The following is a 27938-nucleotide window of genomic DNA, read 5'->3' on the forward strand; positions in this document are numbered from 1 at the left end:
CCTAAAAAGGCAAAGGCAAATATGTGCAAAAACAACTAGGATTTTCAAGTCCTTCTATAGAGAACATTACACCCATCTAGTGGTTAGGATATGATATTGCTCGATAATTATGCTCACTCCACCACCAGATGGCACCAATCTGACTTCAAATTTTTTTTTCCTATAAGATCTCATTATTGCACAAATAGTCTTTTATAGACGGCAGCTGGGTTTCAATGTGCTGTGACTCCATGAGTTCTGGAACTCTCCCCAGAAGTTGTTGTTTTTAAAAGACTTGCATTTCTCCTCTTCTTATCATTCTATGCCTCATCTGCAACAAAATACTGTAATGTTCAAATTCCCTTTTCGTCTTCTTTCTAGCAAGGCTCTTGCTAATACATGTTATAAACATTCTCTTAGTAAATGCTTAAAAACAATACGCGTGGTGTCTTTTTTTAATGAACCACTTTCTTATTAAAGCAAATGCAATACAAGTACTATATGAAAGGAAAAGACATACTTGCAACAGGACAATTGCATATTTTCCTCAACAGGGGATAGAAAATACAGTTCAATATAGTACTGTGCAATATAAAAACCATTACAGTGAAGGATCCTTCGATCCTCATATGCAGACTGTTTGTGTTTTTGTTTTGATTTGTATGTTTTAATTCATTTATAATCATTTTATATTCATTAGTCATTCATATAATGTATTATTTGACTGTTTATTATTTGGTTATTTGATTATCATTTATCATTATATTTTTAATCATTTATCAATTTATTGCACTTCTATTTCTTATTATTTTTCTTTGCATATGCATTTTCATTATTGTTCAGTTTTATGACTGTGGAGTTCCATGAGTTGATTGGTTTGCATGAACGAGAACTAGAAGAGGAGATGTTGACGTGGGGACTAGATCTAACAACACGGATGGAATGAACATACAAAAAAATGAAAACCACGATGAGTGTGTTTGTGTATGTGTGCGATCAGGGCCCTCGAGCAAGCAGCCTTTAGAATCTGTACATGTGGTATGTGCTGATCCATGAGGATGTGAAGGCCCAGTCCGGGAATTTCTCCAGTAAGGTCTCGAGTGGCTCCGAACGCCCATCTGAACCAGAGAAATAATGTGCGGAGATGGCCAGAGAGAACAAGCCCTCATCAGGAGACGCGTCGGAGGACTTGTGCTGCTGAAGATGAAAAAACACACATGAACTCACATAATAAATGCCGCCGTGCTCCTCAGGTTAAATATGTGGTTTTTGAGCTCGAACTCACCATGATCTCAAACCAGAAGGTCCAGGTTGGAGCTTCGAGACCATGAGAGTACAATATGAAATTATCATTGCCGTGGTGCAGCATCCCACCTCCGAACGACGAGCTGATCAGAGATGTGCCGGCGTGAGGACGCAGGTGCAGAGACATGTGACTCGGACCTGAGAGAGTACAACAGGACATGTTTTAAGGTGCACCAAGCAATTTTTGAAAAATGCTTTTAACATCTCGACACAGTGGTGCCAATTCTGGAATACGGGTATGACATTCTTCAATGCAGTTGTTTAAGGAAAAGCTACAGACTAGGGTGGCCTTCATTGGGGGTCATTCTTATAATTTTTTATTATTTAGTTTTTTTGAAAACGATCTCTCACCCCCTTATTTGTTTCTCCACTATCCCATCCAGGTAATTTTTCATTCAGGATATGCTCAGAAAATGGATATGGTTTTAGGTACTTCAAGATCCGATTGTTAAAGGATTAGTTCGCTTCCAGAACAAAAATTTACAGATAATGTACTCACCTCGTTGTCTTCCAAGATGCTCATGTCTTTGTTCATTTAGTCGTAAAAAATAGTTTTTTTTTTTTTTTTTAGAAAAACATTTTAAGGAATGCTCTCCATATAGTGGACTTCTATGGTGCTCCCAAGTTTGAACTTCCAAAATGCAGTTTAAATGCAGCTTCAAATGACTCTAAACAATCCAAGCCGAGGAAAAAGGGTCTTATCTTAATCTCGCTAAATAAGAGCCTTCTTTCTCGGATGGCATCGTTTAGAGATCCTTTGAAGCCGCATTTAAACTGCATTTTGGACATCCAAACACGGGGGCACCATAGCAGTCCACTATATGGAGAACAGTCCTGAAATGTTTTCCTTCTTTATGACTGAAGAAAGACAGGAACATCTTGAATTGCAACGGGGTATCTGTAAATTTTTATTTACCATAAAATCAAACTTATGCCTCACCTTTGACCTCAAAGGTCATTCTAATGATTCCGTGTGTAATCTCCTTTCTGGATAAGAGCTGGAACTCCAGTGGAGCTTTAGGAGAAACTTCAGGAGCCGGAAGATACCAGCTCTCACTAAAACAATGAGGGAAAGATGTCATGAGGTTCAAGCGGTGGCTCAGTTCAGCTGAACATGTGCGTGAACTCCATCCTCCAATCCTTTGACTTATATTCAGTTAACCAGGAACTTGACCGTGAGGAACCTTGGGAAGCCGTAGTAGGAAATGTAGTCTTGACAGTGCGTGCGGATGCTGTCGTTGATCTGTGGGATGTGTGGTGTGATGTGCTTCATGCCGGTGTAGTCCAGATCGTTGATACAGAAGCCCGAGTCGGAGCTCTCCAGCGAGCCGTTCAGTGCGTGGAACCTGCGAGTGATGTGCTGTAAACGAACACACATCTGACTGATGCAGGCTGAACTCACAACTAATAAAATAATCCATTCAGTTGAAGATTGTTTGATGGATTCATTGGATTTAGACACATTTTACTTTATAAGAATTAAGATTTCTTCTAAAATGCTTCAAGAAAAAATACAAGCTTTACATTTGTGGTTCATAAAGCATCTGCTTGACTCAGGCTAGGAGTATATTAATGTAAACAGCATTTTCAGTAAACTCTAAAAACCCTGCTTTATACAGCGGGGAAAATAAGTATTTGACACATCAGCATTTTTATCAGTAAGGATAATTGTGGGCTATTGACACAAAATTTCCACCAGATGTAGCCATCAAGCCAAATATTGAATTCATACAAAGAATTCAGAACATTTAAGTATACAAGTTGAGTCATAATGAATAAAGTGAAATGACACGGGGAATAAGTATTGAACACAGAAAGCCAGGAGATCACCTGAAATCTGTCAGTATTGAGAGAGAAACCCTGCCCCCTATCAGTACTAGTTGATATCAGCTGCTTTAGTCCTAATTGATGGCCTATAAAGGCTTCTCATTACCCAGAAGGCACACAGGAAAGACTTCATGATGGGTAAAAGCAAAGAACTCTCTCAAGATCTTCGTAATCTTATCGTTGACAAGCATTTTGATGGGAATGGTTATAGGTGCATTTCCAGAATGCTGAATGTTCCTGTGAGCACTGTGGGGGCCATTATCCGGAAATGGAAAGAGCATCAGTTCACCATAAACCGGCCACGATCAGGTGCTCCATGTAAGATCCCTGTCCGAGGAGTCCAAAGAATAATCAGGAGAGTTCTCCAAGAGCCAAGAACCACTCGGGCAGAACTTCAGGAAGACCTTGCATCAGCAGGTACTGTTGTTTCAAAGAAAACTACAAGCAATGCACTGAACCGCCATGGCATCCATGCACGCTCACCACGCAAGACTCCATTGCTGAACAAAAAGCATGTTGAAACTCGGTCAAAGTTTGTGGATTATTAGGAGACTATAGTATGGTCAGATGAAAGCAAAATTGAACTTTTTGGCATTCATTCTACACACCATGTTTGGAGAAGAAATGGCACTGCCCACGACCCCAAGAACACCATACCAACAGTTAAGTTTGGGGGTGGAAGCATCATGGTTTGGGGCTGCTTTTCAGCAAGGGGTACTGGCAGACTTGATATTATTGAAGGCAGGATGAATGGAGAAATGTACCAGGACGTTCTGGATAAAAATCTGCTGCCATCTACCAGAAAGCTGAAAATGAAAAGAGCATGGACATTTCAGCAAGACAATGAGCCCAAACACAAGTCCAAGGAAACAACGAAGTGGTTACAAAGAAAGAAAATCAAGTTGCTTGAATGGCCCAGTCAATCACCTGACCAAAAATCTATGGAGAGAACTGAAGATCAAAGTTCATAAAAGAGGCCCAAGGAACCTTCAAGATTAAAAGAGCGTTTGTGTGGAAGAATGGGCCAGAATCACTCCTGAGCAATGCAGACGACTGGTCTCTCCATACAAGAGGCGCCTAGAAGCTGTAATCACCAACAAAGGCTTTTCTACGAAGTATTAAATAAAGTGTGTTCAATACTTATTCCCTGTGTCATTCCACTTTATTTATTATGACTCAACTTGTATACTTAAATGTTCTGGTTTCTTTGTATGAATTGTATGAATCAATATGTGGCTTGATGGCTACATCTGGTGTAAATTTTGTGTCAATAGCCCACTTAGAAATACCCTTACTGATAAAAATGCTGATGTGTCAAATACTTATTTTCCTCGCTGTAGATGTATCAGTGATGGCTGTACCTGGACAAAGACACGTTTGGGTCGTGGACTGGATGGGTTGGCAGAATATGGGAAGAATACTCCAAAGCTGACCAGAACAAACATCAGCATAAACACCGACCCCAGAACAACCAAGATCCACTTTGTACTCCGGGACAGATAGATGAAATGAATCTGGAGAGAGAGAGAGACAAACAGACAGACAGATAATAGCTGGAATAAGATGATTTATTCTCTTGGTGTTTTATTTTGAATTTGAATTTAAATGTTTGAATTTTGATTGTTTGATTCTGAATTCTGAATGACTCACAAAATAGGAAGACAGAATTATTGTTGCCACGGTAACAAGTGATGCCATGATGATGTCGGGTGGGGTTTGGTCTGCCCTGCGGCCCAGAATGGGTGCAAAGACCTCAAAAATCACTCGGATGAGGAACATGATGTAGACATATGGCACAGCAAGGCCCGTCAGGTAAAGGATGGAGTACTGCAAAGATGCTCCTACACACACACACACACACACACACACACACACACACACACACACACACACACACACACACACACACACACACACACACAGCACTAATGGCCATCAGCACAAACCATGTGGCACGAGAACATTGATTGCCTCATTGTCTAGGTCTGAGAGAACTCTGTGTATTCCCGTTCAAGACAGTCAGGGTATGTTGAAAAACTCATCTAATTTTCTCCTCCAGCTTCAAAATCGTAATGCATCCCTGTTTTACCTTATTTTTTTTGTAAAGGGTGTTTGATCTTATTTTCATGTTCACTTGTAAACACTGACGATTTTGAAGTTGGAGTGAAGAGGAAAAAATGAGATACGTTCCACATACCCTAACTGTATTGAACTGGAATACACAGAGTACACGCAGAGCTAGACAAGACAAACATTTAAGGTTAAAAAGTAAATGCATTTTTAGAATTTTTTTAGAATAGGTACCCCATTTTGCTATTTAAAAGAGATACATTCTATAGATGTTTTTTCCTGAACACGGAAGTCACACCTAAAGAATTTCTTGCATTTCCGGTCTCCTGTGTTTCTAGTCAAAGTAGTGTATATTCCGAGCTGATATGTTAAACCTCCTAACATTTTTTTTTAAAAAGCACATGGCTCTATAGTGCCATCACTGTCGCAATGACCATCATTTTTCAGTACCTTACTACACAAAGCTTCCGACATTAGCTACATTAAACACAGATAGACGATATTTGAATGGGTTCCGCTGGAGACCAGAAACAGAAGAGCATCCAATCTGACATTAGAACTACAGTGTATACACAACACAAAACTGGGGGAGTTTAAAAAAATAATGTATCTACAATGTAAAGACATATGTTTTATTAACATATATACAATACATAATCTGAAAGCTGAACAAATAAGCAATTTTGTTGATGTACGGTTTGTTAGGATAGGACAATATTTGGTCGAGATACAACCATTTAAAAAATCTGGAATCTGGGGGTGCAAAAAAAAAAAAATCGGTAACATTTTAGAATAACGGGCCATTGTTAACAAGTAACTATGCAGGAAGTAATAGGTAGTTCTACATTAACACTTGACTTAATACTATTAACTAATATAGAAGCAATATTAACTAAGCAGTAGGTAATTGCTAATTTTGGACAAAGGTAGCCCATTATTAGGTATTCGATAATTATTAAAGAAAAAATTGTGGTGTGACCTCTGACCTTTGGCTCTGAAGAGCTTTGTGAGCAGCAGTTTGGTGATGAGCGGGAACACCACCATCATCATGGGCACATACGCTGAACACCAGCCGCGGCGAGTGAGGAAGAACAGCACAACACACCAAACCAGCAGACTGACGTCAAAGAAGACCTCGGCCAGATCCAAACGACTCACACTCTGAAACACACACACACACACACACACACACACACACACACGTTGGGTTTCCATAGACGTAATGGTTTTTATACTGTAAAAATTGTATTTTCTATAACCCTATCCCAACCCCACACCTAAACCTACCCCTCACAAAAAACTACAAGCATTTTTTTTTTTTTTCATTTAATTTTCTAGCTCTTGGGGACCAAAAATGTCCCCACAAGGACACGGATTTAGCAAAGCTACAGAGAAACTGCCTACCGGGCAACAGAGGAGTGACCGATCCTGAGTGCTGACATCACTACATGGGTTCCAGCAGCACGCGTCAGCATTCCGGCCGGGAACCATTTGGAATCGTGCCATGCGTTCGGTGCAACAGTGAAATTGCAGCTTCTGCTGAAAAGAAATTCACATTTCAGCACGCCTGTTACTAAGATCTACAGCAACCCAGTGTTCGAATTGTGTCAAAGCCCCCTAACCAAATAAGCTTTTATCTTATTTTTATCCCCGCCCCCCTTCAAAAAAAATATAACCTTATATAAATACCTAGTTCAGCCAAGACACTCTAGATGACACAGGCTGACGGGTTATTAACGTAACTGATGATATCACAGAAATAAACAACATGGCACAAGCTGATTGGTTTATGTTGTGTACTTAACCAATTTAAATAGCTGGTAGCATTCACTTGGGCATTTCATAGCACACTTTCAGAATTCCTTTGAAACCCTCCACCTTCCCCAGCTCCACTTGTATAGATCTGCTACGGGTTATGTAATGCTATTTGTGCAGCAGCAGTATGTCTTAAATACTCACAGCACTGTATCGCCATATGCTTTGGCAGTAGCAAGTTCTGTACTTGCTTGCAGCAGCAATAATCAACAACTACAGCAATTTTTTACAAAAATTCAGCAGCAGCAGTGTAGCAGATCTATCCCGCCAAGACCAAATACATTACCATTGTCATATCCACTAGCATGCTAAACTGTTCCGAGAGTTGTAATGACAGAAATATGATTAATCCTTGTTATCATTGGAAAACCTCATTCTAAGATAAAAGCTTATTTTACTATGATCTGTGAATTTTATGGGTACGTTTTACATTACATAAAGCCACTTCTTCTTTTTCATAAAGTGTGCATTATCGTCTGTGCAAAAATCGTATTTTCATTCAATAAAGTCACATATGAAATCATTATCAACAAAATTAATATTTTCAGTGCAGAGGAAACACAGGTGCAGCATCTGAATTGGCATTTAGATGTTATTACCCACTGTTTAAGCCATTAAGACATTAATGCATTTAATCTGCCATTACAAATGCATTAATAAACTTTTGATATTTAAATCCTAAAATGTTGAATGCTGATTATAAAAAATTTACAAGGTACTTTAAACCACTGATTCATTCAGGAACGAAACACTGTCATGTTGTTTAAAGAAGCAAAACAGTGCTGTGGCTGTTTGGAACCATTTTTGTTGGCGAAATAGAGTACAAATAGCCAATATGGTGTCTAAAACATAAGTCTCTTAATATTAACTTCTAGTTTATTAAACTGTAAACTGTTGTATAAAATCAATATCACATTTGTGATTTTTGTGAAAGAATTGCACTCTTTGTGTGATACTTTAACTTTATGAATATGCATATGCCCCCATATGCTGAATTTTGGGAAAATACATTTTATTAGACTGAATCACGCAGTGAAAAAACACACTCTAAATCAGAGGTCTCAAACTCAATTCCTGGAGGGCCACAGCTCTGCAGAGTTTGGCTTTAACCAGCTCTAACTCACACCTGTTTGGAGTTTCTAGTAATCATAAAGACCTTGATTATCTGAATCAGATGTGTTTGATTAGTGTTGGAGCTAAACCGTGCCGAGCTGTGGCCCTCCAGGAACTGAGTTTGAGACCACTGCTCTAAATGAATGTTTTAGCCCTCATAACTCCTCTTACAGTCAATACAGCTGTCCATAGACTGCATAATAAATTAATCTCTTACTTACATAGTTTGTACGTCTGCACTTTGTTGCTTATGGTGAGGGAATTTGTGAGTTTGAGTCTGAGCAAAACTCCAGGTTTCAGCAATGACTATTCTGAATGCCTCTGATTGGCCTTTGGGAGGTCCAGGACCCCTAGTCTCAGCCTCGGGCGTCATGCCCACAGAACGTTGGCTAAATGTCTGATGCATATGGTATACTTAACTGGAATTCAGGAATTTTAAAGTCATCATCTGATTTTTTGAATTTGATCGGATTTCTGGGAGACGCGAGTGTCGTGTTTATTTTTGGTCTGCCAGGAAACAAAGCGCAGACTGATTTACTCTGTGTTTTGCTAAAAAGTGCTTATGCAGATGCCATTGTTGTTATATATTTTATCAACGTTCGCGAACAAATTACGGACTTATTGCTTGTTCTCCCTTTTCTTCACTTTACTTTCAATGCTGGTTATTTCAATGACTGACTTGTCGTGGGGACATTTCCACTGCCCGAAACATGAGGCTGAATGAAACAAAGTGTGATTGGTTGTTTGACATATCGGTCAAACAGCCTTATGGTAGGGCCTTGGCCTATGAAAGCTGCCATGGATTCCAGACCTTCAGCCGTCAGTCTGAAGTCGCGAGACTAGGGACCAACAAGCCGCCCCCCCCCCCCCTCAAATCGAACACTGTCTGTCTCCATCAGATCTGTGATTTCTGTCAGTTAGAATTATCATAGAGTTAAGATATCATAGAGTTGTCCCATCACTCACCCTGTAGCAATAGTTCTTGGCCAGCGTGTGTGTCAGTAAGATAATGCCGACGGCAGCGGATCCATACAGACAGATGGCGGCGTAGAAGTGACTGTACCAGAACATGGAGCGGCCCATCTGTGTGACGAGCCAAGCCACGAACAGAACCGCCAGCAGAGAGAAGAACCAGCTCAAGAAAAGCACATTCCCCGCACACGCCAGATTACACATGTACCGGCCAGCTGCACAGAGGATATGACGTGCCACTGCACAACCTGTCGCAGAGCGGTGCAAAGGACTGATGCAGCATTTTTTCACTTTACTCCCTGGAAAATAAAATAAAGTCAAACTTTATTTAAATGCTGCATGTAAATTCTTACGGGGGCAAATTCATTATAAACTTGCTCCGGTGCAAGCAATCAACTTCCAGATTAAATACCAGGCTAATTGCCCCACCAGACCAATACAAGTGGTGTTGATTACTTCAGAATAAAATGAGCCATTTCTTGAAGATTCCACTGTTAGTAGTGCATGGTACGGCAAAGAATTCACCGTGGTTGGGGAAAGGGCTTTCAAAAGACCTCCGAGATAAAGTTGTAGAAAGGGACTAGATAGGAGAAGGCTACAAAAACAATTCAAAGGCTTTAGCTATCCCTCGGAGTACTGTTCAGAGCATTGTTAAGAAGTGGAAAGAGTATGGCACCACTTCAATTGAAGGGGAACATGGATGCTGCAATGTACATCCAAATTCTTGAGGAAAACCTGCTGATGGGCAGGTCATTCACCTTCCAACATGACAATGACCCTAAACATACTGCCAAAACAATATCGAAATGGCTTAAGCCATTTTGGACACTGGTTTTCCTCAAGAATTTGGATGTACATGGCAGCATCCATTTTCCCTTCAATCCTGACCAATCACCCAGTCCCAGTCAGAGCCCTGACTTAAATCCTATTGAAAATCTGTGGATGGGCAAATATTCCCCAACCAAGGTGTGCAAAGCTAGTACAGACAAATCCAAAAAGACTGATGGCTGTGATTAAAGCAAAATGTGGCTCTACAAAGTATTAAATCAATAGACTGATGACTTTTCCAACCAGAGCTGTTGTGTTTTTTCTTTCACTGGTTTGATGTTGTAAGACCAAAATTGTAAATAAAGCTGGAAAACTCATTTGGAATGGAGTTTGATTTTCTATAGGCACTGTACATGAGCGAATAAATAAATGAAAGAATGCATGAATGAATGAATAAATAAGCAAGTAAATATTTGAGAGAAAAAAATAAAAAAAATTGTAATTTTTTTATTCAAATAAAGCTACTGGTTTGGCATTAAAAAATAAATAAATATTAATATAAAAATTAGTAGCAAAGGCTGTTTTGTTGGTAAATATTACTCATGGATATTAAAGTAATTATAAAAACACAGGAACTTTAATAAATATAGACAATGCAGTACTTTAACCATTTTTTTTCCAAAATGTTTTCTATACAATAAATTATGAAACATAATAAATATTATCAAATTATAAAATACAGCAATTCTGTAAGCCTCCTGATATTTGATAGAAAATCCGAAATGTTCCCAGAAGAGTTCTAAATTTCTTAAAGGAGAAGTTCACTTCCAGAACAAAAATTTACAGAAAATGTACTCACCCCCTTGTCATCTAAGATGTTCATATCTTTCCTCGGTTTTACAGAAATTTTGTTTCTTGAGGAAAATATTTCAGAAATGTTCTCCATATAGTGGACTTTTATGGTGTCCGTGTGTTTGAACTTCCAAAATGCAGTTTAAATGCAGCTTCAAAGGGCTCTAAATGATCCCAGCCAAAGAAGAAGGTTATTATCTAGCGAAACGATCAGTTATTTAAAAAAAAAATAAAAAAAAATAAATGCAATATATATACTTTTTAACCTCAAATACATTTTGGAAGTTCAAACTCGTGGACACCACAAAAGTCCACTATACAGAGAAAAATCCTCAAGAAACATAATTTCTTTACGACTGAATATTGAAAGACCTGAACATCTTGGATGGCAAGGGGGGTGAGTAAATTATCTGTAATTTTTGTACTGGAAGTGAACTTCTCCTTTAATAAAAGCATTCAGCGCTAACATGAAAATAAACTGACACAATTAGTGACAGAAACCATTACGTACCCACAATGCTGGTTAGGAGGCATTTCACGGCCAGGTAGATCACCGCGGCGATGGCTGCAGTGTAGTTGATGATGGTGCCGACGTGAACAGTATATATCACCATCGTCAATCCCAGCACGTCAAAGAACACCATGTTACCGTCGCGATACTCAGAGGAATTCGCCAGTTCATCAGACATCGCCAGGTGCTTGAGGACAGACAGGATGTTGTCACCTGGTGAAAGAGATAAAAAGGAAGTCAGTACAGTATCTGTCCGTCTTCCTACTTATACAAAACACAATCTGACTTCACACTTCAGGTTTAATGAGCTCAAACACATTAGAAAAGTAGTGACGTCTGAACCATATTCAGTATTATTATAATTTAATAAAACACACAGCACTAGCTGTAAGTTCTGATTGCACAAGCCGGCTTAAAATAAGTTACGCAAAAGTGTAACTAAGATTCTGTTTGCTTATTAGACTAATGCATTTACCATTTTGATGACTATTTTTTATTAATAAATGCAGTTACTTACGGAACATTGGCATCTTTCATTATATCGCTCTTCTGCAGCTTTACAAAAACAATACAACAGCCGAAGACAAGCATTACAGTTCAGAACAAGAGAGCAGATCTAACTCACACACACACACACACACACACACACACACACACACACACACACACACACACACAAGCAGGTATTAACCAAATCTGTCATGAAAGTCAGCAGCACAAAAATAAATATGATAATATTATGAAAGCTGTTATGTACAGTTGAGGTAAAAAGTTAACATCCCCCTTTCAGAATCTGCACAATGTTAATTATTTTAGCAAAATTAGAGGGATCATACAAAGTGCATGTTATTGTTTATTTAGTACTGACCTGAATAAGATATTTCACATAAAAGATGTGTACATATAGTCCACAAGGGAAAATAATAGTTGAATTTATAAAAATCATCTGTTTAAAAGTTTACATAAACTTGATTCTTAATACTGCGTTGTTTCCTTAATGATCTGCAGCTGTGTTTTTGTTTAGTGATAGTTCATGAGCCCCTTGTTTGTCCTGAACGGCCTGCTGTTCTTCAGAAAATCCTTCGGACCCCACAGATTCTTTGGTTTCCCAGCATTTTGTGTACAGTATGTGAACCCTTTCCAACAACGACTGTATGATTTTGAGATCCATCTTTTCACACTGAGGACAACTGAGGGACTCATATGCAACTATTACAGAAAGTTCAAATGCTCACTGATGCTTCAGAAATGGCTCCGTAATTGTTGCTAACACTAGGTGAGTGCTAAACGCAATGCAACACTCGGCAATCAAGAAGAGGAAGTGCCTGGTATTTATACAGTGTCTGATTGGCTGCAGGTGAAAGGGCAAACTTGTGCAAAGGAACATGGGAATTGTAGTCCGGGGTGACATGTAACAGTCTGCGTAATGTGAGAGACCTCTGGTGGTGAGCAGACCGAAGACCAAGAACTGGATTTGTGATATAATGTGTGTCAAAAAACTCCCATCTCATTTTCTCCTCCAACTTCAAAATCGTCCTACACTCTCTTGCTTTAAAGGGTTCTTTAAAGCGATGCCATAGAAGAACCATTTTTGGTTCCACAAAGAACCATTCAGCCAAAGGTTCTTTAAAGAACCACTTCTTTCTACCTTTTTATAATCTGAAGAACCTTCTTTCACCACAATGATTCTTTTGTGAAACAGAAAGGGTCTTCAGATGTTAAAGGTTCTTTATGGAACCATTTAGACAAAAAAAGGTTCTTCTATGGCATCGTGAAGCACCTTTATTTTTAAGAGTGTACACGCTGTTTTACCTTTTTTGTAGAGGGTGTTAGATCTTCTTTGCATGTTCACTTTGTAAACACTGGTTCGGTACTTCTGCAGCAAAGTAGGACGATTTTGAAGTTGGAGGAGAAAATTAGATGGTTGGACAGTTTTTCGACATACCTTAACGGTCTTGATCCCAAATACACAGAGTTGACGCAGAGCTAGACAAGACGAGAATTTGAGTTTTTTTTTTTTATTATCGCTTCGCTAAATAAGACCCTTCTTCCTTGGCTGGGATTGTTTAGAGCCTTGGAGCCCTGGCTTATAGCCCTTTAAAGCTGCATTTAAACTGCATTTTGGAAGTTCAAACTCGGGGGCACCATAGAAGTCCACTATATGGAGAGAAATCCTATAATGTTTTTCTTAAAAAAACATAATTTCTTTACGACTTAAGAAAGAAATACATGAACATCTTGGATGACGGGGGGTGAGTAAATTAACTGTAAATCTTTGTTCTTGAAGTGAGCTCCTCTCGCAGACACCAAATTGCACTCCTCTTGGTAAATTAAGTTGATTGTTATGGAAATTATATGCGTCTGTGTTATTTGATATGCAATGTCATTGTCAGTAAATCACCCATAGAAATGAACACTTCAATCTGTGCTTTAGTAAATCTGGCCACAGCACTTACTTCTATTTAAGAAAACCATCTTAAAACAGCGTTGATCTCGGATTTGATTTGTCTGACTGCTCAACTGGTCAAAGCTCTGAGTGAACTTCATTCTCTCTGAAGCAGCTGTTTAATTTCCTAACATCTTCATGTGAGGCCGTAGATCAGGAATGAGGCATCTCACCTGCTCTCTGGATGGAGTCGTTGTGGATTCGGTCTGGAGTGTCATATTTAGTGTGATAGAGGTAACCGCTGTCTATGAACGCAAGATCAATTCCTGTAGAATGAGATGGAAGAAGATTTAGACTTTAGAAGGTCTTTAACATGATCTGACAGTCTCAGTCAATACTCCTGGTTTACTCATTACCATTAGCTTTTCTTCTTATATTAGCAGTAAATCACTTAATGAAATGTGGTTTTACTGTAATCATGTGTAAAACTTGTTAAAGGGATAATTCACCCAAAAATGAAAACTGATGCAAAAATGAAAACTGATTGATGTTTATCTGCTTACCCCCAGTGCATTCAAACTAAGATTTTCAACTCAAACCGTTGCAGTCTATCAATCATATAATAGCAGTCAATGGGCACCAAATCTTTGACAATTAAAAAAAACATTAAACACTGCGGCTTGTGACGATAAATTGAGGTCTTAAGACACAAAAAGATTGCTCTGTGCAAGAAACTGAACAGAAATCATATTATTTACCTCTGATTCACCAGAACGTTCAACTGTATTGAGCGTGTTCACAACAGTCGGCGTGTCAACATGATCTTGCAATGTTGTCGGTAAAAAGTCAACAGTCCCGGATGAGTTTGACAAGCAAGCGTAATCTTTTAGTTTTTAATCGGTTGCCAGAATCAGGATAAGCACAATTAATTACCATTTCCATCGTTTTTGCGCGTGCATCTACTATGGTAGACCATGTTGACGTATTACGCGCCGGCTGTTGTGAACGCACTCAGGAACGTTGCGGTGGATCAGAGGTAAATAATGATATAAATACTGTTCAGCTTCTCGCACAGGCTGATCATTTTGTGTCTTAACACCTCAATGTATCGTCACTAGCCGCAGTGTTTAATTTGGTTTTGCCTGTGTATGTTTTTCTTACTCTCAAAGATTTGGTGCCTATTGACTGCCATTATATAGTTGACAGACTGCAACAGTTTGAGTTACAAATCTTTGTTTGTGTTCTACTAAAGAAACAAAGTCAACTACATCTTGGATGCCCTGGGGGTATCAGATAAACATCACATTTTCCTTTTTGGGTGAACTATCCCTTTTTTACAGTGTGCATCTCATACCAGGAATATTCCCATAGTCCCTGAAGATGCGGAAGTCTGTGTCCGAAGGAATGAGACCACTTTGGAAAATCTCCTGACCGACCACTGTGGCGAACGGGTGGACGGCAGCTCGGGCGTAAGCCTGGATCAGCCACGGGTTCTTCGGACCTTAAACACACACACATACATGACTGCATTTAGAGATTTGACAAAATGATCATGCTGCTCTTTTCCATATATGTGTACCATGCAAAGAAAATGTGTGTACACGCGCACAGGCTAATTTTAAGCTATACATAAAAGAATTTCGGAAAACTTTCTTAAAATTGACTTTACTGACTATATCGACTTAGTTTTGACAAATTCCAACAAATCATACATCACTTTGAAGGTCTCTTATTGGAGAAGGTGAAAATAAAAATAACTTATTTTTGAAAATTTGCTTACTGCAACTCATTCTGCCAGCACAGGTCACATATATGCCAATGTATTTTGTTTGTTTGTTTTAATGGAAACATGGACTTTTCCAGTCATTCCGATTTACTGGATAAAGATAAAATACTTGGATTTCTAAAAATATATATTTACTTGAAAGTTATACATAACTAGAAGTTTAAGAAATACATTTTCATTATAAAATGCCCATTATGTTTTAAGATTTGAAATGAGGCTTCCTTTATTTTATTATTTTATTTATTATCTTAAAATATGATATAAAGAATCGTATCTTTAATCGTAACCTTGCCAACTTTGAGAGGTAGTGTCAAGAAGATCCTGACTGGAACAAGCCTGTGGACACCATTTAATAAACACCGCATCAACCCTCTTGGGTCGACAAAAATAGCAGCACGTTTTGTGGCATTCTTTGCTGATAACCCCTATGGGAACTTAAATGATCAAAAATTAAAAGTGGATCCCATTTCAAAATACAAAAAAAAAACAAACAAAAAAAAAACACATCAAGGCACTCACATAGTAAGCCAAGTAAAAAGCCTTTGTTCTAAGACAGGTTCTTCAGGTTCTTCATCAGGATGTTGAAGGCCTGTTTGGGCTGATACGCCCTGAAGTGTTTTTTTTAAATATGTAGCCCTGTCTTAGAATAAAGGTTTTAAGAAAAAAGTCGAAATGTTTCAAGAAGGAAGTCAACATGTTCAAAATATTTCGTTCTTAAATAATTTCGACTTTATCCTCAAAATATTTCGACTACATTCTCAAAATATTTCAGCCTTATTCTTGAAATATTTCACCTTTATTCTCAAAATATTTCGCCTTTATTTTCGTAATATTTTCTACTTTATCCTTAAAGGTTGTATCAGCGATTTCTAGCCTGAAACATAAAGTGTCAAATTTAGCTGACCTTTCTTCACGATCCGCTCGCTGCCTGCCCCATAAATTGTCTGTGAAAAAAACGCGTCTCTCTGGTCAGCCTAGGGTCCGAGATATGCCAAAAAAACAATCGGCGCTACCAACCTTTCCACAGATAAACAAACAGTGTTCCAACCAATCAGCGTCAGGGGTTTGTGTTGTGGACTTTCCTACTGGTGCAGGGATGTGAGGGAGGCGGAGCGAAAGTCCACAACACCAAACCCCTGACGCTGATTGGTTGGAACACTGTTTGTTTATCTGTGGAAAGGTTGGTAGCGCCGATTGTTTTTTTGGCATATCTCGGACCCTAGGATGACCAGAGAGACGCGTTTTTTTCACAGACAATTTATGGGGCAGGCAGCGAGCGGACCGTGAATAAAGGTCAGCTAAATTTGACACTTTATGTTTCAGGCTAGAAATCGCTGATACAACCTTTAAATGAACACGATGCACTACAATACGCTTGAAAAGTACATTGTGTTTTTAGCTAATGATGATAGTGATCTATTCTTTAAACTCTGGCACTTGTTCTGCCTAGCAACAGAGCAGATTTCCTCTATCGCAGGTACACGGAGGCCTATTAAATGTTTACCTGTCTGAAACACCAGCTCTTTCCCTCCCACTCCTGCCGCCTCTAGGTTCACAAACGCTCGCACCTGCCGAGCCCAGGGATGCTGGGTGATGAAGCCGTGACTGCCCTGAGAGAGAGGTGGATGTCAACAGTGATCAAACTGCCTGAAAAACACTGAACACCTAATCACAAGGTCAGCTGTGCCATGGCTTCTCACCTGCAGGCCGGTCTCCTCGGCCCCGTTGAAGAGGAAGATGACGCCGTGTTTGAGCGGCGTGGAGAGATTGGCTAAAGAATGTAAAACCTCCAGCATCACTGAACAGCTGACGGCATCATCACTGGCTCCTGAAACACACACAAACACACACACACACACACATTAATCATACAGTGCAGTTATTACTGACACACTAGAGTAACCCTTAAGAAAAATAAGTTTATTCAAGTGTGCTATTAGTATACTACTTTAAAAAATAAAGATAAAAGAAAATAGGTAAGTACACTTTCAGTCTTCTTTTTATGGACCTTTCTGTACAGAATTTCCAAAACACAAGTGAAGAAGAAACCGAAACACCAGATGCTTCCACATGTAATCTACCACAATCGTCGGACTTAAAACAGCACCAAAACCATAGAAATGTAAAACTGTGTAACATTATGGAATAAAATGTCGATATATGAAGAGGTAATAATGACCACATTCAAGGTTATTAAAAAAAAAAAAACAAATGCATAAAGCTAGAATAAAATGTTTTTGTTTATAAAGCAGATTCCCTGTTTGTTCTTTTGATGTTTTGTATGTTCAGACATTCATGTAACAAACTATATACAAACTAATACCTAAACAGGGACATAGTAGTATACTTAACGCATGAGTTAAAGTTCACTTAAAGAAAACTTAAGAGAATACTTGCAATATAAACCTACTAAACTAGTAGTTTACTAAGACTATACTTCAAAGTGTATTCAAAATGCATAAAAAGTATTTAATTAGATATACCTATAAGTTCACTTTTACACTTGCAGTAAAAAATTTGATGTAAACTAGTTGTGTACTTTAAGGTGTTATACCTCTGGGCCTCTTCGGTCATTTTTGACCGAAAAATTTTATGTTTTGAATTTTTAAAAACCGTAGCTTCATCAGAATGAGATGGCACTAGGCATGGGATGATAACCGGTTTCAAGGTTTACCGCGGTTTGAAAAAGTCACGGTTTCAAAACCGCAAACAAAAAAAGTTATACCGTTCCTACGATATGTGCATTTTTTGTATCGTCTAAGTGAAGCGCAGGACTCTCTACTAGGTTGTGTGTGTGCGTACCTGCAGCGAAAACAATGCAGCCCCTCCCCCACCGGTTAGTGCTGGCAAGCGCGTGTCTGTGATTGTGCACGTGCTCCGCAGTCAGTGAGACTCAGCTGTAATATAAGTTCAGGATGGCCAAAGGAGGTGAACCCCCACAAAACAGTGTGGGGAATAGCAGACTATATGTACTAACGTTACGTTTCTGTGATTGAACATTAGTACAAGTTAAAGTGAAATCACGTCTTTGCTTTTAAGCCTTCAGTCACGTTAAAGGTGCAGTGTGTAGGTTTTGCGGCTTCTAGTGGAGAGATTGTGAATTGCAACAGTCCACCTCTCACCCCTCCCTTTACAGAACTACGGAAGCCCATACAGGATTAGAATCTCGCCGTTTTTGACAGCAACGAATAGTGAGATTTCTTGTAAAATGTAATTTAAGGAATTATATTTACTTAATCATTTAACAAAACTATGTTATTGTGAATATTACTATTACTTGTTCATCATTGTGTCAGTGTTTTTTTTTCCAAGCTGATAATTCTAAGTAAATAAAGACATAATTCTTCATTAAGGTCTTTATGCACCCCTGAAAACATAGTTATTGCACCTCTGTCTAGAGATCATCTTAAATATTACACAGTGCACCTTTAACATCTTTTCAAATTCACGGCTTTAAAAAAAAAAAAAAAAACCTTGCTGGCTCTCATGTGTCTTTGAGTATTTGTTTATTTCTGTAACTGTCACTAATGGTCATATTTTTTGCTTTGATCAGTGATTGCATTTTTTCCATTTAAAAGGATTTGTTTTTGAACATTTTATTTTGTTGATTATTGTTGAGCTGCAGGTTTAGGCTCACACAAGTGACTGAAATTTAATTTAATTAAGAAGATATAATTATTTATTTTAATTATTTTGCCTGATGTTCCATGTTACAAAATGTTCTAAATGTTTCCTAAAATAAATTATACTGTGTTGAGTTAAAAAAAAAAAAAAAAAACTTTTTTACCCAGACATTTAAATATAACATTGTAGAGCAGTAATGACAATACCGTGATACCGTGAAACCGTGATATTTTTATCCAAGGTTATCATACCGTCAGAATCTTATACCGGCCCATGCCTAGATGGCACTTGGTGAATTTTGTTGCATTAGCTATCGGAGTACACAAAATAATCAGTGACATGATTCGGATATGTTAAAGGGTCAAAAAAAAAAATAGTCACACTTGGCTGCTTCGCGGTCAAAAATGACCGACATAGGAAATGAATGGGAAATATGAAAAAATGCGATAATTCAGAGAATCTTTTGGTAATACAAGCTACAAATCAGCCACTGTGCTGAAAAGAAGTGTTCAGCAAGCAAGGACTGACACTCTAAAATAACAAAAGTACAGAACTGACACACACACACACACACACACACACACGCACGCACGCACGCACGCACGCACGCACGCGCACACACACACACACACACACACACACACACACACACACACACACACACAGAAATAAGCAGAAAAATGCAAAACCTTATATTTATCCAATCTAAAATATCTAAACCTTGCCAAAAGTAATCTTTTAGAATGTCTGAATATATTTCTAAATGCAAAGCCTATTAAAATGAAGAAACAGTAAAAAAAAAAAAAACATTGGAATCCCAAAGCCCCTGTATATATGTAGATAGGGAGATACAGAAGGTTACATGACATTACACAAGTTTTTATTTTTTATGCCACTAGATGGTGCAATTTTCACTTTAAAAAAATGGATTTTATGATGCCGACCCCTCAGAGGACCGCAGATGATGCCAGGCCTTGAAACAACATACAGCACTACATAATTTTCTTACAAGTTTGATCACAGCACATAATCATTGCAATTAGTGTTCATCATCTGTTCGATTACACAGTTACTGATTTTAACATTTATATCATATGTACATCGACTTGACATACAGTATTCACCACTAAATACTAAAATTACTAAATATATTGTAGTAGCCTAAACTTTTGTACAGCGCTTTGCAACGATTCGTATTGTGAAAAGCGCTATACAAATAAACTTGAATTGAATTGAATTGAATTGGATTTTAAATGCTTTTACTCTATTTTAATGTGAAATGTTGTATTTATTGAAAAATAATAAATACATAATTAAATTAAAAAATATAATATAAAATATAATTCTAGTGGGAAAAAATTGCTCATTAAAACTGTATAAATATTGCATAGATTCATAAAAAATGCTCAAAATTCTAAATAATAATCACAAAATATTATTGAACAAAAATGTATTTAATTGATTTTGCTGAAGAAAAAAAAAAAGTTACTTTTTAAGGCTTCGGTCACTTTTGACCGCGAGGGAGCCAAGTGTGACCCCTAAATGAGGAGGCCCAGAGGGTTAAAAGTATACTTTTATAAACTAGAAAGTGGGCCAATTTAGTCCCAAGGAGTATTGAAATAGTACACTTAAAAGTATACTACTAGTACACTGATATTTGTATACTTACAAACTTACTTGAACCTTACTTAAGTATGCTTAATAAAATAAACTTGAATATACTTCTTTCTGGTAAGGGAAAGCATACACGCAGATCTGAAAAACATGATTCAAAGAAAAAAAATAAAACACAGTAATTTATACAATCCAGTTTAATCCTGTAAATCAGACGCGGTACTAAAATTCAATCCCAAATCATAACTGACTGGGATTTGACATCAATCTAAACATGACAGAACATTGGCACTGTTGTGAAACGCAAACTTGCTGATTCAAACCACAACCACACGGGACGTGCTTGATTTATTAATGTTTCTCTAAAAAAGTAACTAATTACATTACTTAGTTTCTTTTAAAATCTGGGCAGGGCTTGCTCATTTGTTTTTAATATAAAAAGTTCTATTTTTGGCAAATGTAAAAGCCTTTTCACACCAAAAGCCTCAGGCTTAGAGAAAAGTAAATTCACGTCTGTATAGTAGACCGCAGAAGAAAAAAAAATCAACTCTTCAGCAATAAAAAAGGAAAACAAATTTGATTACCTTGAGTCATTTTTGCTTAATAGTATGGATGAATTGGATCATCGAAAGTTGGCAGCAAAGATATCAGTTGGGATTAAATACATAAAGGGTAATTGTATTATTTAACATTTAATTATTGCAGGTTTGCATCATATTCTATTCTATGTTTTTGTTCATTTTGAGGAATACTGTATTTTTTGTGTGAGATGAATTAATGCATGTTCACATTTATTCTAGAACTAAAGTAACATCTTACTCAAGATTTCTCTCAACATGGGGACAGGAGAGCTTTTAATCAATAAATGGGGGGAAAAAGTAACTGGCGTTACTTATTTGAAAAAGTAACTCAGATATTTTCTTGTCAATTAAAAAGTAACGCGTTACTTTACTAGTTACTTGGAAAAAGTAATATTGTTACGTAACTTGCATTACTTGTAATGTGTCACTGCAAGAAATGAGTAGCAAAATGTTGATATTTAAGACATGCAGTTGAATTGAAATTTCAATGAAATGTGACAGAGATCTCTATAATTCTCACAAGCTCTTTTGAGCCTTAAAGGAGTAGTTCACTTTCAGAACAAAAATGTACAGATAATGTACTCACCCCCTTGTCATCCAAGATGTTTATGTCTTTCTTTCATCAGTCGTAAGGAAATTATGTTTTTTGAGGAAAACATTCCAGGATTTCTTTCCATATAATGGACTTCTATGGTGCCCCCGAGTTTGAACTTCCAAAATGCAGCTTCAAAGGGCTCTAAACGATCACAGCCGAAAAAAAGGGTCTTATCTAGCAAAACGATCGGTTATTTTCTTAAAAAAAAAAAACATAAAAAAAAATACAATTTATATACTTTTTAACCTCAAATGCTCATCTTGTCTAGCTCTGTGTGTACTCTGTGTAGAGATTAAAAAGTATATACATTGTAAATGTTTTTAGAAAATAACCGATCGTTTCGCAAGATAAGACCTTCTTCCTCGGCTGGGATCATTTCGAGCCCTTTGAAGCTGCAATTAAACTGTATTTTGGAAGTTCAAACTCAGGGGCACCATAGAAGTCCACTATATGGAGAGAAATCCTGAAATGTTTTCCTGAAAAAACACCATTTCTTTATGACGGAAGAAAGAAAGACATGAACATCTTGGATGACATGGAGGTGAGTGCATTATCTGTAAATTTTTGTTCTGAAAATGAACTACTCCTTTAAAGAATAAACCCAATGTCCCCTGAGCTATGAAACGTCAGGTTCACTTGTGAAGCGTTGATCAAACGTTGTAAGAACATACCTGGACTGTTGGCCACCGAATCAAAGTGGCAGTTAGCAAGCACGAAATGTTGCGTGTTCGTCTGCGGTTCGAGTTTGACAGCGATGTTGGTCACGCGGTCGTAGCACATGTAGGCGAAGCAGCCGGTGGGCCGCTGGACGTCCACCGTGATGGAGTGAGGTCCGGTTTTACTCTCATTCCGGATCTGCTCGATCTGATCCAGCAGGTAGTTGACCGTGGTGATCTCGTTCTCTGGGCTTCCGACGGTCCGCGGCCCGACGCTGGTGATCCGCTCCAAATGCTTCCTGATACACAACATTACAGTTTTACACATGTGAGCACTAATCAGTTTTTTATTCTATTGTTCTAGAATAAAACAAATATTCTACTGTATAGTTCTTTTTTTGTCACATTTTTAGTCGCGTTTTAGTCTGGAGCCCTGCGATATTTACTATAGCAGTATATCTACTAATACAAGTTATAATAAAATTAACCTTTTATTATCCCTTTAGAATATTTTAATGCTTTCCTGTGTATCAAAAACTATCAGACAATTTTGGGAGCGTTCCCTGTTGGTTAGCCAAGAAAAGTTGTCTCAAAGGGGTCATCGGATGCCCATTTTCCTCAAATTCATATGGTTCTTCAGGGTCTTAATGAAAGTTTCTAATACACTTTTGTTAAAAATTCTCAATAGTAGTGTAAAAAAAACTGCCTTTTACCTTGTCAAAATCAGCTCTGCAAAAACTCAATTCATTTTAAGACACTGCCCCTTTAAATGCCATCGAGCTCTGCTTGCCCCGCTCCTCTCTAGGATTGTGAGTAATGTAATGTTTACTTTAGCCACGTATATCTGCGAAACTTGCCAATAGGCACATTATTAAGAAAGGCTATTTGCAAAGATGCATAAAAAAACCCTTACACTCACTTCTGCTGTGGGTGAAGCAGCATCACCAATGATTCACAGATTTATATGTAGATCGGGTCGGCGCTTTCCTTTTAAAAACGAAAGTAACGTTAAAGGTTGTATCAGCGATTTCTAGCCTGAAACATAAAGTGTCAAATTCAGCTGACCTTTCTTCACGATCCGCTCGCTGCCTGCCCCATAAATTGTCTGTGAAAAAAAACTGTGGACTTTCGCTCCGCCTCCCTCACATCCCTGCACCAGTAGGAAAGTCCACAACACCAAACCCCTGACGCTGATTGGTTGGAACACTGTTTGTTTATCTGTGGAAAGGTTGGTAGTGCCGATTGTTTTTTTGGCATATCTCGGACCCTAGGCTGACCAGAGAGACGCGGTTTTTTCACAGACAATTTATGGGGCAGGCAGCGAGCGGATCGTGAAGAAAGGTCAACTGAAATTGACACTTTATGTTTTAGGCTAGAAATCGCTGATACAACCTTTAATCCTCAGCGTCTTCAGCAGCTCAGATTTCGGGAGTAAATGACGACAGCTATGTTCATTATTACATCCAACAACAGAACACCTCAATCGCTCAATTAGAGTCTTCCTCTGCACCTGAGTCACACAATGGCGATGGTATTCGGACTGTTTCAGCTCGGTGAGGGCGGGTCTAAGGTAAGACCCGCCCTCAATCAACTGTGTTTTGTCACAACGACAAGAAGCTGAGAATGACACGATTTTAAAAAGGGGATATTACTTTTAAAGATCAAAAAAATACCACTGGGTGGATTTTTATCATTGTAGGGTGGTTGTGTACACTGACTGCCAACACACATTAATGTTCAAACAACACAGAAAAGTTAGTTTTGCATCCAATGACCCCTTTAACGTAAATAGAACGTTCCCTTTAGGTTAGGGGAGCGTTCCAGGAACCTATGGGGAACGTTACGGAAATGTTCCCGGAACATTCCCCTAACCTAAAGGGAACGTTCTTTTTACATTGAGAAAACTTTCCTGGCTAACCAATAGAAAACATTCTATTTATGTTCCGAGAGATTCCCTGAAAGTTCTCTGAAGGTTCCCAGAACGTTCTCCTAACCTTTTCAATCCGACACCGCAGGAGAAAGCTCGTGCTGGAGAAGCGTGTGCAGATCAGAGGTGCGCAGTAAAGAAATAAACCCAGTGTTTATTATATGATTTTCAGACTACACCTTGACTTTTAGCTATAAAATTGGAATTATATTATCATTATAATGTGATTTGACCACTTTGATGTCTACACTTTATTAAAAGCTTGTTTCGGACATGAAATTCTGCAAAAATACACGCAGGGAAAGATCTGGGAAGGTTCTTTTTTTGGATATAAAATTAAAATAACATTTAGGGGACGTTCTGGGAACGTTCTCTGCAGGTTATAAAAACAAAACCTAAAAATAACCTGCAGCGAACGTTCTGGGAAGGTTCTTTTTAGGTTATAAAATTAAACCAAAAAATAACCTGCAGGGAATGTTCTGGGAATATTTTCTGTAGGTTATAAAAATTAAACCTAAAAATAACCTGCAGGAAACGTTCTGGGAACGTTCTTTATAAGTTATTAAAAAGAGAACCTACAGGGAACGTTCCTAGAATGTTCTCATTTGGTTCCCAAAAAATAAACAAATTGGAACCATATGGGAACATTAGGGGAACGTTCTGTGTTTGCTGGGTTAATGCTTTAAAGTTGATCAATATTTCAAGTCAATTTTACCATTGTAGTTATTGTTGATCGAAATAAATCAGAGTTGTCATAATAACTGTGGTAAATTGCATCAACCACAACTGTTATAAGAAAACAACAACAACAACAACAAACAATAATAATAATGTAACCAGAGATAATAGTAGTAATCTAACTACAGTAAATGTAAAAAAAATGTTACCCTGGACTATTTGCTCGAGATACAGCTATTTGAAAATCTGAAATCTGAGAATGCAAAAAATTTGAATACTGAGAAAATCGCCGTAAAATTTGCAGTGGGACATTTACAAAATATCTTCATGGAACATTATCTTTACTTAATATGCTAATGATTTTTGGCATAAAAGAAAAATCGATCATTTCGACCCATACAATGTATTTTTGGCTATTGCTACAAACATACCCATGCTACTTAAGATTGGTTTTGTGGTTTTGTGGCAGTTCTACTCATTTCAGGTGGCAATCAATGCAGGGCGATAATGTAAAGCTCTTAGAACCTGTTAATACTGGTTAACCCTATTATGAACCATCCCACCCTGTTAAACAAGTCATTTTAAATTTTGATGTGACAGCAAAGTTGCAAGGCAAAGGCAAGGAGCATTAACAGCATATATATACATATATGTTTTTGAGCTATTTTTTTGTTGTTGCATTATTTACCATCCTGTTGGCAAAAGACATATTCTATGCATCAATGATTGTTTTGTTATTGCTTCAAGAATAAAATACTATCACAGCATAATGGACATATATCTTATATATCACATCTCTTGCCCTAATTTTTTTTTTTTTTCCCCAGAGCTTGGCCAATATATATTCCTAATAGTTAAACATGTCACTATTTTTAATTAATTCCAATTAAAATAGAATAATTAGGTGAAAGAAGGTTCTTTAGGATATAAAAGAATAAGAAAGAGATGGTTCTTTAAAGAACCTTTGACTGAATGGTTCTTTGTGGAATTGGAAATGGTTCTTTATGGCATTGCTGTGAAGAACCTTTTAAAGCGCCTTTATTTTTAAGAGTGTTGTAATGTAACTACATTGCCTATACTACATACATTAGCCTTAACATTTGAAGTGGATCAAAAAAGTTAATCAAAGTTGTCCAAAGACAAGAACGGTTATTGTTGTGTGTGTGTGTGTGTGTGTATACATTGCCTTGCAAAAGTATTCACACCCCTTCCTTTTTTTACATTTCGTTTTGTTGCAGCATTATGTTAAACTGCTTTAAATTAGTTTTTCCCCACATCAATTTACACTCCATACACCATAATAAAAAAATACTATCACAGCATAATGGACATATATCTTATCACATATCTTCCCCCAATTATTATTTTTTTTTCCAGAGCTTTGCCAATATGTATTCCTAATAGTTAAACATGTCACTATTTTTAATTAATTCCAATTAAAATAGAATAATTAGGCCAACAAATAACTTACAATTCGTAATGATAATCTTATGAATCTATTAAAAGTTTTTTTTGTGGTCTATCACAATCATAAACAATTGTGATAGAAAACACTGTCTTTTATTTATTTATAAATAAATAAAAGACAGTGTTTTCTATGGTGATTTACCATAGTATTATTGAAGTGACGTTTAAATATTATATAGATTATGCAACACCATAGTAAACTGTAAAGTGCTGTGGTATTCCCATCTGATTACCTGGCCCGGACAAAGTTGAAGTGTCCTGGTCTGCTGATGGTAAGCTGCTTGACTGAGATCAGAACCACGATCCACAGCAGAAACACGAACACGAGGAGCAGAATCACTGTTGAACTCTCGCCCAGCAGCCCAGCGCGCACTTCCGGCTTGTGTTTGCGGCTCCGGACTGAGTTCAACGCGGCTTCCTCATCAGGACTGTCCGGCTGCTGCTGCTGCTGGTTTTGTGGAGCTCTGATTCTGCGGACTGTAGAGTCCCTCTCGCTGAGCTGTATGAACACTGGATCGCTCATAGTGATGGGTCGTTCTTGAACGATTCGAATCTTTAATGTGACTCGGGAAGAACGAGTCGTCTCGGGGAGTGATTCGTTCAGTCGCGCATGCGCAATTGCGCAACTATGAACGAATGACTCAAACCCGAAGACTCGAGAAATGAACAAATCAATTCTGTTTCCGGCTCAGGCAGCATAGGTAAAGCGTATGGGGCTGTCACGTGATGAACGAACGACTCAAACCTGTACAGATAGAGGTGAGGGAGCTAATCATAGACTGAAGACCCAGGTAAACAATGAATTAAACTTTTCTTTTTCTAATAGTTTTGTCTTGTTTGTAGTGTAATCAACGTTTGTACAAGCAGTACATGTGTTATGGAAGTAACACGTAGCTTTTTAATTATATTTTGGTAAAATGAACGAAATGAACGAAATGACTCGAAAAAAGATTCGTTCATTTTGTTGAACAAGACTCAAAGATCCGAGTCGGTCAAATGATCCGAACTTCCCATCACTAAATTGCGTTCTGAATGAAAAGGGAGTGAATGCAGATCTGGAGCAGGCAGATATGATATACTGCCCAGGCAGTTTAACGCCCCATGATGTTCCTGATGCGTCCATTAGCTATAGGGGGTAAAATATGAGCCATGAACAAACTAAATCTGGATATTTTTTATACTAACGACGCATAGATCCGCTCAATATTTCTGAAAGTTAGCGCTGGAGCATTCACAGCAAACTATGGTGCAGACTCTACAAGGGCAGCTTTACAGTTTATTAGAAGTGTATATTGGTGATTCTTAGACTACGGGCACTTTTATGTACTTTGGTCATATTTTTAAAAATACATATAATTTTGAACACATTCCTCTTTCTTTGTCAAGCTATCAATAAAACCAACCTAAAAACT

The 27938-nt window shown here is 37.8% G+C and overlaps 1 protein-coding gene across 1 annotated transcript; it reads right to left on the reverse strand.

Moving 5' to 3' along the window:
- LOC141330657 (endoplasmic reticulum metallopeptidase 1-like) lies at positions 1-27116 on the reverse strand. The gene is made up of 16 exons (XM_073835538.1): positions 26760-27116; positions 22470-22753; positions 17085-17212; positions 16889-16994; positions 14953-15099; positions 13832-13924; positions 11213-11425; positions 9076-9380; positions 6586-6717; positions 6168-6342; positions 4762-4952; positions 4473-4625; positions 2469-2644; positions 2225-2340; positions 1265-1422; positions 1-1176 (listed from the first exon to the last, which is right to left on the reverse strand). Exons 1-16 carry the CDS (start codon positions 27047-27049, stop codon positions 1000-1002), a joined length of 2844 nt encoding a protein of 947 aa, XP_073691639.1. The 5' UTR covers positions 27050-27116; the 3' UTR covers positions 1-999.
- Between the last annotated feature and the right edge of the window lie 822 nt (positions 27117-27938).

The sequence above is a fragment of the Garra rufa genome, chromosome 1, assembly GCF_049309525.1.
Source record: "Garra rufa chromosome 1, GarRuf1.0, whole genome shotgun sequence".
Lineage (NCBI taxonomy): Eukaryota > Metazoa > Chordata > Actinopteri > Cypriniformes > Cyprinidae > Garra > Garra rufa.

Excerpts from the sequence above, each read along its gene's own strand:
- LOC141330657 (XM_073835538.1), bottom strand. The coding sequence starts at position 27,049 with ATGAGCGATCCAGTGTTCATACAGCTCAGCGAGAGGGACTCTACAGTC. Across the intron at positions 11,426-13,831 it reads CGACTCCATCCAGAGAGCAG|GTGACAACATCCTGTCTGTC; the intron begins GTGAGATGCCTC and ends CTCTTTCACCAG. Across the intron at positions 2,645-4,472 it reads CCAAACGTGTCTTTGTCCAG|CACATCACTCGCAGGTTCCA; the intron begins GTACAGCCATCA and ends GTTCGTTTACAG.